We start from the raw sequence: 9652 nt of genomic DNA on the forward strand, positions 1-9652 counted from the left end.
CTGGCAGCCACTGGTCGGGGATGATCCAGGTGTAGCTGTGTCTATGTTCTACTATGGAGATTTCCCAGGCTTCTGGGCTTGCTGGTTGCTACATGAGGCTGGGAGGGAATTTTGCCCCTGCTTTTCTGCTACATGACAAGTGTGTTGTTCTTTTGGGTTTGTTTTTTGTTTTGTTTTGGTTTGGGTTTTTTTTTTGGGGGGGGGGGGTAAGCCTTCCTCAAAGATATTGGATGTTGGCTACAGTCAAAACTGGGGACTTTGACTGGGCTGTGCCAATGCTCTTGCTGGGACCAAAGCCAGAGGTTCCTGGCTACGGGGTTTTGTCCCTCTCCTCAGGGTCAGACTGATCGCCAGATTTAGGGTCAGGCAGGAATTTTACCAATCTGTGATCAGATTGGTATGGACTGTGGGGGGTTTTGCCTTCCTCTGAAGCACGGGGGGTAGCCCTCTACCTGGGACCTCTTGAGCAAATATCAACAAACTTTTACAGAAGCAGGATGTTGGCTGCTGTGGTTCCCTGCTTTTACCTGTGGCAGGCTTGGGTGTCATGTCTTGTGTTGTGTCAGGGTTGAGGGTAGTTTTACACAGAGGTTAAATTATGGATTAGTATGGGGTGGTTTGAATAAGGATGATCCTGCTTCAGGCAGGGAGTTCGATTAGATGACTTCTGGAGGTCCCTTCCAGCCTTCTTTAATGATTTCTACGATTTTGGTTGATTCTGTATTAACCCTATCATAACTATTGACAAAATGTACAGTGGGATCAAAAAGCCTGTAAGTAACCTTCAGGAACAGGGGACATAGCCACTGTAGCTCCCATGTCATTGGTGATGGGAGGCCCTGTATGATCATCCACGTTCCCACTCCTTTTGTCTTTCAGTTCCGCCACAAAGTGAAATTTGAAGGGATGGATTCCCTGCTCTCCCACTCCTCTGGGAACTCCAAACGCTCCCGACTCCCCTCGGCTGGCACGGTCATTCGCTGTGCCAGCTCTACCGTCTCCTCCGGCTCCCTCAGTTCGGAGGAGCTGGCCCTTCCTGAGAGCCCTGCCCCTGAGCCCTACAAGGTGGAGTTTTATCTGGAGCGCCTTCCCTCTGCCCTGAACAACCTGCTGGACCAGTTTGACCGGGTCATTAGGGTAATGGAGGATGTGTGCCAGCTGGAGAGTGGTCTGGAACAGGCTCAGAAGAGAATTGTCGAGAAGAAGGGACAAGCGGAGAAGGTGTTGCTGGCCCCAGGTAAGCAGCTAGAGATACCAAGTGCTTGCAGCACCTTCTCAGAGTCTGCCCTAGCCAGACTGAGGGTTCACAGGACCAAGATCTCCACCTGCAATGCTGCTGATGGGTACAAGCCATGTCTGCAGCCTCCAGCAGAGGCCATGCCTCACCAAGGGGCTGGGCCCAAGTCCTGGCTGGGGGATGCTCCAGTATCAACTGACCCCAGTCAAAGGCCTCTTCATGCACCAGGCCCTTTGTTCAAATGGCAGCCCAAGAGTGAAGAAGGGCAGGGGTGTCTATGCCATGACATTCCCCCTAGGCAGATCCCTCTGAAGAGAAGAGCATGGCAGACGGAAGGCCCAGGGGATACCTAGTAAGACAGATACGGGCTCCCACTTCCTATCTCCTCTGCCTCAGACTTGGAAGCTGAAGCCTTCTGTTTGCAAAATGTATTTCACAGATTCTTAGCATAGCCCAGGCCTTCAGCCCTATGGTGCCATTGTTCCCAACCTCTCTGCCTTTTCCTTTAGTCTTGTGATGCTGTTGGCCAGGGCAGAGCTGAACCCCTGTACAGTTGTTACACTGGCTACCTCACTGGTAGCGACTAACCCAGGCCGTGCTAGCCTTCTGCAGCAGTTGTGGACTAAATGGAGGCATTTGCACCGCTGATTCCCCTCCACCTGCAGTCACAGAAACAGACTCCTTGAAAGGCTGCTGAAGCTATGTCCCATCAAGGAAGTCCTCCCCATGGTGTTGCTGATCAGTGTTAGAGTTGCTGGATCTCCGTGGCTGGGGTTTGTCCTTGGGTTCCTCAGCACTTTTAGGCACTTTTCTTTCAGCACATTCATATTGCAGCCTTGAAGAAATCTGGGGTGGGACAAAGTGATGAAAGATGGTTCATGGTATGAAGCAACATAGAAAAATGTGTTGATCCGCATTACTAACAGCAGCTAGCTTGTTTTTTATGTAAACTTAAGTAGAGTGTAATTAATTAACAGACTTGATTATATAGGAAAGAAATTACTGGGCACCGACACCAACTGTTCCCTGCAACTGTGTTTTGTGTATGGAACATCCCACATTGATTTCAAAGCACTTCTCCCTTTATGACCTGTGTCCATTTGTCTTGTGTTCTCCCCACCCTCTCTCTGGGTCTGCTTTGGTTTCTGGACCAGGCAATGAGGCATGGCCACTGCAGAGCACATACACCACAGCTCATTCAAAGACTGAGCTGAGCCAAGGTGCTGTTCTGTTGTCACAGTTCACATACTGTAGGAAACACAAGCGTCTGCCGTCTCCTGGTGGTAAATACCAATGCTGTCTAATAAAACCAGGACTTTGGCCCATACAAGATGGACCTCAGCCCCACCCAGATCTATTTTCAGGAAATTGGGAAAAATCAAAACCAGCCTATTTTATATTACAAGTTTGAAAATAAACTCCTTTTTTAGCTCATTTTCAGGTTCGAGCTTTGCAGTTCTGTTCTTTTTGCTTCTCGCTGACTGCAACAAAATTAAGACCCCATTTTAGGAAGAGAAGAAATGTTTCCTTGTAATACATGTCTGAATCCTGTGGAAGCCAAAAGGAAGATGTTTTACTTCCCAGCCTCAGAAGGCAGCTGTGACTTCACTGTAGCATAAGTGTCCTTATTTCCACGCTGTAAGTAGTGATGCTTTTTCTCTTCAAAAAAATTCTTTGCAGGGATTTCTAAAAGCCCTAAATGCAGATATCAGAGACATGGCAAAGATTATCTCCAAAGGCACACTCAATCCCAAGTTTTCCCTTTAGCACAATCCTACATCAAATGGAAGTAGAGAAAAACCCGTAATGCACCTGGCCAATTGTGCAAATACTGTACCAGGGGGACATTTATTCCTGATCCCAGCTGGTGATCAAGAGCAGGAGGATTAATAGCCCCTGGAACTTTAATCCCAGCTCTAAGGAGAGCTGCTCTTCACTTTATTACTCTGCAAGGCTTTTGCTTAAAGCAAATCCACCCTAAATACCTCCTGGCTGATTAAAAGACCACAATACGCTACTATGGCACTTGCTTTTAATATTAGTCATAGAAATAATGCATTTAAATGAACTTGAATCAGAATGAAAATCCCCAGGACCCACACACACAAATAGCAGCATTAAACATTCTGCAGGGTACCAATTACTGATTAAATATATCCCCATTCAAACTGGAAACCTATTATCCAACACCACAGCAGAAATTAAACATTTCTGGTCATTAAAGGAATTACCTAATAAGGCTACTGTAATGCAAACAGCCCTTGTGCCCTTATCATGTGGTAACACTGATTTTCAAACAAGCATTATAGTGTCTTGGCTACCTTATCCTTTATACCCTTGTTGCAACTGAATTTCCTCATTCAACTTATTGTGGGAATCTCTATCACAACCACGTACCTCCTTTCCAATACTTGTACTGAGTAGTTCTGGGACAGATAATTCTCCCCTCCAAAAATCATCCTCTAGTGACATAAGTAGCTTGGCATCTCCGGTTTTATGTTCTGTAATTTGCCCCACCTCTTACCTGTGGTAATTTAGTGCCTGCTTTCCCAACCTTTTAGAAGCATTCTTCTTTAACACTGCTGGCAATAGGGAAGTCAACCAGGCATCCTTTAGCAGGTCCCCACACCTCAGGGTGAAGCTGCACATTAAGGTTATACTAAGGGCACTTAAAACAGAAGCATTGATTAATCAAGTCTGCTTCAATGCGCTTGATTTCCAGTGCACTGAAGCAGGCTCCGTGCATGTGTATAAGAGCCTTAAATGTCTCAAAGTTACGCCAGTCCAGACGAGAGCCAACTCTTGGCCATGCTACCTAGTTCACATTACAGTAACTTCAGTCAGCTCCATGGAGATAAAATGAGTGATCTGTAGTCCTCCAGCATCCCAAAATGCACTGCAATGCACTGTACTGCAAATATACTGTACAGGGTAAAGGTATTCTGGGTCCTGACCACATCCCTGCTCCCTAGACATACAGTGGTTAAGTCAGAGCTGTGCAGGCAAAAAATGGTATCAACCCTAAACATGTAACTGCTCACTGCATGTTCTAACTTTAACTCCACTTAACATTTGACAGATTTAGTATGGTCTTAGTGTGACGTGCAACTTCACCCTCAGATTCACCTCAGCAGCCATGAAGGAGACTCAGCACCTCAGGATGGGGCCCTTAATATTTTAGTTGTACCAGCCTCTCTCATGAAGCTGTGCTCATGCTAAGCAATGGGGCTTTGGCTTTACAGCCCCATTCCCACAGCTTGGTGGGGAGGTAGCTGGAAATGGTGGTTCCCAAGGATTAAGCCTAAAAGGCAAGGAGGAAGCCTTACATACAAGCCATGAGGCACCTGAAGAATTTACAGTACTAAGTACTGATCTAACAGACCTGCTGACACTCCCACCAACTAATGCCTGAGGTACTCAAAATAATTCTTTTCCCCATCCCTCCTCCCCCAGCCTATTCCCTTCCCTGCTGCTGCTAACCATCATTTTACAACCAAAGGTGGCAGCTGAGCAACATGCCTGACCAGGTCAAGCTACGGCATGTCATACTCATCAAATTTTATTCAAGAGAAAGCAGGCCAGACTACCCTGTTGTGATACTGAACACCACCGCTAACACTGGTGGTATTTGTAGACTACTCTGGCTCACCCAGTAATTAATTTGGAGATAAAATGTTTAGGCCCTGAGAGTAGAGACAGAGGATGTTTTGAGGCTAAAAGGACCCTTCCCAGCTGAGCTGTAGTTGTGTGCTTTCCTATTAGCACCTGTTCATCCAGTTTTGGGGCTGTACTCTGAAGGAATTCTCCTGCAGGCACTGTACTGGGGCTGCAGTGGAAAGTCAGCCATGCTTTGGTACCCTGGGTACCTGGGGCAGCAGCAAAGCAGCTGAAGTTTGTTGTTTGATCCACTAACGATGCACAGACACTTGCCATCCACACCCTTGGTGACACTGTCAAACAGTTCCTTCTTGGACAGCTAACATGTGCATGCATTGCTCCTTCCAGGACAGCCATCAGCTTTCAGAGGCCAGGTTCTGCAGCTTCATATCCCTGTAGCTTTTCTCCTCCATGTGGCCTGTCTGCTCCAAGAGCCAGTGTTTCTCCTGCTCACTCACATCCAGTCTCAATGTCACCTCCTCAAAGATGCTGTTCACAGCAACCTGGAGCATGGAGGAGAACACAACCCAACTCAATCTCACTCAAAGAAGAAATGCTGCTTCATAGGGAAAAGCTGCCTCAGAACAAAACAGGCTGTTACCTCCTTGAAATGAAGCTTCCTGAACATGCAGATGCTGGCTTTGTTTTCCTGGCCAATCTTAGCCTCAAATTTGGTGATTCCCAGTTTTGTCACTCCTGTGGGAAAAGCCAGAAAGACCAACACGCCTACTGTTAGAATCTCCATGCTCCTCCATACTGCTAGAACTACACATGCAAGAGTCCCATACTCCTTAAAAAGGGGGCCAAGACCTACCTACTACCCCCTCCCACCTGTGACAAGAAGGTAAGGGAACATTTGCTTCTCGATCCCTCCTATCGTATTACATACAACCCTCCTGGGTTTAACACTCCATACCGTAGGACATCATCATCAGAGTGGCCTCCTTGCCAAACCCTCTGCCGCGGTAGCAGGGCTCTGAAAGAGACAGGAATAGAAGTTTGTCTTACTCTATACAGCACAGGCCTTGTTCTTATAGCAGATTTTCTGCAGACTTTCTAAGCAGGATGATTGGAGAATGGTCTGCATATCATGACAGCTTTATCAGCATAATTCAATCAGCACAGAAAGCTTATACATTCTCCTCATGCTCTTCAATTGGCACAGGCCACTGTTGCTTGTGTTTGTGAGGAGGGACAGATCATCATAATCTACTTGAAACCATCTGTATGAAAGGGGATTTCATGACCAAAAGTCACTGCAGTGTAGAGCAGGCTCTAGGATGATGACAGCATTAGACACAGCGGAGGGAAGAGTGAACATACCTGCAATCATGACTTCAATCTCTCCCAAAGCACGATCGTCAAAGTCCGTGAGAAAGAGATTCACGTCCCCGACCATGCAGTCCTCATCCATGCCAGCCTGTCCGGACCACCTCTCTGTATCCAGCACAATGAACGTGCATTCTGGGGAAAATGGGAAAGCAGCACAACCCTCCAAGCATGTTTGAGGTTCATTCGCAAATTACTGAAGGATGAAATTAAAGATGTATAATGGGCAGAAACACGACATCCTGCACATGTTAATAACCTGGGCAAACCAGTACCCAGGCTTCCTGGGACAGGCAGGCATGCATGGCAGCACCGACTCTACTAGAAATACTCTGGAGAAGCCACCCTAGCTTCAGTTTGCAGGGACAGAAGGGTTCACACAGGCAATGTAGCTGGATGCAGCTTTCCTCACTGTGTCTCATTTTAAAGCAAACTTGTGCTGTACTCAGTGTTTCTTGGGCCAAAGACCAAGGAGACCCGCTAGGCTGCCCAGTCCATTCCTCTGCTTCGTTTGGTGCATCTCCCTGGCCCTTCAACATCAGTCAAGACAGAAGTGACAAGTTCAGGTCTGTCCCAGCCTCAGTGGTTTGCCACTATGCATTTACAGCAATTTGCTTCTCACTGCCAGCAACTTGCCACCCTTTAATAGAACCAATTCAGGCAGCAAACTCAAACCTGGGACTTGGAAAGCTGTCCCATTTCAAGCAGAGAAATACAGCCCCTCTCCCACCCATTTAGGGGGATCAAGTCAGATCAGAGTTGGCTGCCCAGCTGCTGGGCAGGGGAGAACAGTGTAAGAAATTACATCACTGTTGTTAGCAAGAATGGATATAGCAGAGCTCTGACAGTCACAGCATTCATCCAATCCCTCAAAAGACTGGGTGCAAATGCCCCCCCAGGCAGATGGATTCAGACCGACACAGAATGCCAGTGCCAGCTTTTCTCTAGCTCAGGCGCAAACTCACCCAGCCCTTTGGGTATGATCCAGACTGTGGGGTTTCTTGGGGGCTGGATCCAGACCCAGACGTAAGGCAAATGTCAGGGAGCCATGAGGGTTAAGGCTACACACATGCATGGGCCGCATCAGCCAAAAAAGCCAACTGCCAAGTGTCAATTTTCCTTTCATCAGTGCCAATACGATAGGACTGATGTATCAGTACACCTCTACTGCGCACTGGATAACTTATTTCCACTGGCCAGATCTGGCTCACAAGCCTTACTTTTAACACCCTTTGCTTTAGCCTATAGCTCTGATCTTGTCACTTTCTTTGCTGTAAAGAGAAATGATTTGTTTTCCCTTTCAAGGTCCCCTCATGGCCTGATATCTCCCATTCAGGATCTTACTGTTGACTCCACCTCCAACAGCCCACATCAAATGCTTGCTAAACGTTCAAACACTTTCTTGCTCTCTCCCATGTGACCGGTCATACTTTGGAGAAACTATCTGTGAACCTCTACCAACCCCCTTTTTGCTGTGATGCTGATAAGGGCTTTGACAACATCTGGGCTGTGGGTGTGTTGACTGCTTGTCTCATGGTTCGCTCATGCTCTTTTGCCTAGCTGTTTCTATTTCTTGCACCTTGTATTGTGCTGGGATTGTAAGTTCTTTGGAGTAAATTCCTTCTTACTTGTATAGTAAGAAACATGATGGCATCCAAGACTGGGAATCCTAGGTGCTTTGGTCATGATGATCCACAGCTCAGACATGTTATTTATGCCCAGCTAAGGTGGACTGATTCTAACTCTTGTTAGTCATCAAATGGGCCTGTGCTTTCACTGTGCATTTCCTGGGTTTCAGAGGTCCAGGTAACTACTCAGACCTTAGGTGTCCATAAACCATAATAATCTGCAAGACAATCTGAGCTTACGCATGAATTTTAAAGCGCTTAGGAGGAAAAAGAGGCTGTTGAACAGGACACTAGCCTGAAGCAGGACTATAGTGGAGCTACTGCCCTGCTGTGGTGTCTTACACCCCTTCCAGCACAGGCTAGTGGCATCTCTCTTGCCAGAAACACAAAGAGATAGCTACTGTTCTTAACAGCACATAGGGGAAAGAGTTCTCAACTCCCTCCCGCTCCTGAGAAATGTTTGAACTCCTCACTGTCTGCATCCTCCCGCCAGCTGCGCTGCATCTCATACTCCTGTTCTAGGCTCAGTGGTTCGGAGGCGGTCAGCTGCTGGAGCTCCTCCGATTTCATCCACTCATGGTACCTGAGGAAGGAAACCAAAGACAGAATGCAAGTCTGTTTAGCACACCTCTGATTATGTTTAGCTGAACCTTTAAGGGTCACTGTCACCCCTACAATGAGTCTATTCAGGAAATGGCAGATTGGCATACATGATTGTAACCCTCACTTAATTTCCTGAAATAACATAGGAAGCCATATAGAATCTCCTGCACTCAAATGAAGAGACTAATTCTGGTGTTTGACATTTTACTTCATGTCTCTCTGCACCATTTATTGTTTCACTGTGCTTACTGCTTAATGTTTAAGCTCCTTCAATAACTCCACTCAGGTTTAGGAGCTAAAGTTTCACTTTGGGGAAGGGTAACAGTGATTGTGAAAGCAGCAGTTGCATCTGATGGATGTGTGGTTGTCTGTATGAAATCAGCCAGTGTGTCAGGGCCAGTTATAACTGAACAAATACTTTATATCATAACCAGAGTTCAGGAGAAGTGTTAATAGAGCTGGCATTAGCCGTCTCTCTTTACTCACTGACTTGGCTGAGGGCACCAAGACACCAAATTGTCCTCCCAGTTAGCTGTGACTGCTAAATAGCAGGATAAAGCAAGAGGGCTCAGTACAACCCAAGCAAAGCTCATACTGGCCCTGATTCTACCATGCCACCTCCTTGCTGAAATAGTCCCCAGCTCCTTTCACAACAGGTACATTTACTTCAAGCTGAATCTTAAAATGAGAAGCAGCTGTGACAGAGTAGGCAGGCTGCATACCGGGGCACGTGGGCAGCAGTATATGGCACCAGTGCCACCTTCTTCCCTTGCAGCACGGTGTTCTGGTTGATCTTCATGGTCTGACAGCTGAAAGAGACAAAAAGGAAATCACCAAAGCCTGTTGAGATGTTGAAGATCTTCAAAATAGACCAGCTGCACCCAGGGGCAGCTCAAGGTGGCAGGGTCTGCTGGGGCATTTGCACCTCTTTTTGATCCCTGCTCCACCCAAAGTTTAAAGCCAACTGCCTGGCCGTGGCAGCAGCATTTCTAGTCAGGTGGCACTGACGGAGTCACTTGACTCCATGGCTCATTGAGCCCTTCTAAACTCTTCATGGCACAGGTGTAAACGACCCTTTCTCTTTTTTCAAAGAACTTGATGTTCCACCCATCAAGCTAATCTTTTTTTGGCCAGGCTGATGTCAGCTGCTCCTGCTAACAAGGCTCCTATTTCACAGCCTTGCAGATTGCTTTCAACC

At 47.0% G+C, this 9652-nt stretch overlaps 2 protein-coding genes across 4 annotated transcripts in view; one reads left to right on the forward strand and one right to left on the reverse strand.

Annotated features, from left to right (window-relative positions):
• Positions 1-2673, forward strand: part of LOC109297763 (polycystin-1-like) — a 79047-nt gene extending 76374 nt beyond the window's left edge. Inside the window, exon 48 of the mRNA XM_019517786.1 lies at positions 880-2673. Coding sequence (XP_019373331.1) covers positions 880-1590 — 711 coding nt within the window. The 3' untranslated portion in view covers positions 1591-2673. The remainder of the gene's footprint in view (positions 1-879) is intronic.
• A 579-nt stretch (positions 2674-3252) lies between these two features.
• Positions 3253-9652, reverse strand: part of NAT9 (N-acetyltransferase 9 (putative)) — a 16712-nt gene continuing 10312 nt past the window's right edge. Inside the window, exons 2-7 of one of the 3 annotated variants that reach the window (XM_019517816.1) lie at positions 9177-9263; positions 8325-8434; positions 6218-6358; positions 5811-5870; positions 5496-5590; positions 3253-5397 (exon numbers count right to left, since the gene is read on the reverse strand). In XM_019517816.1, the coding sequence (XP_019373361.1) occupies positions 5251-5397; positions 5496-5590; positions 5811-5870; positions 6218-6358; positions 8325-8434; positions 9177-9253 (630 nt within the window). In that variant the 5' untranslated portion in view covers positions 9254-9263 and the 3' untranslated portion in view covers positions 3253-5250. The other 2 variants (XM_019517807.1, XR_002097417.1) reach the window with 2 other exon arrangements.

This window comes from Gavialis gangeticus, unplaced genomic scaffold, assembly GCF_001723915.1.
Source record: "Gavialis gangeticus isolate Ggan-Ray unplaced genomic scaffold, GavGan_comp1, whole genome shotgun sequence".
Lineage (NCBI taxonomy): Eukaryota > Metazoa > Chordata > Crocodylia > Gavialidae > Gavialis > Gavialis gangeticus.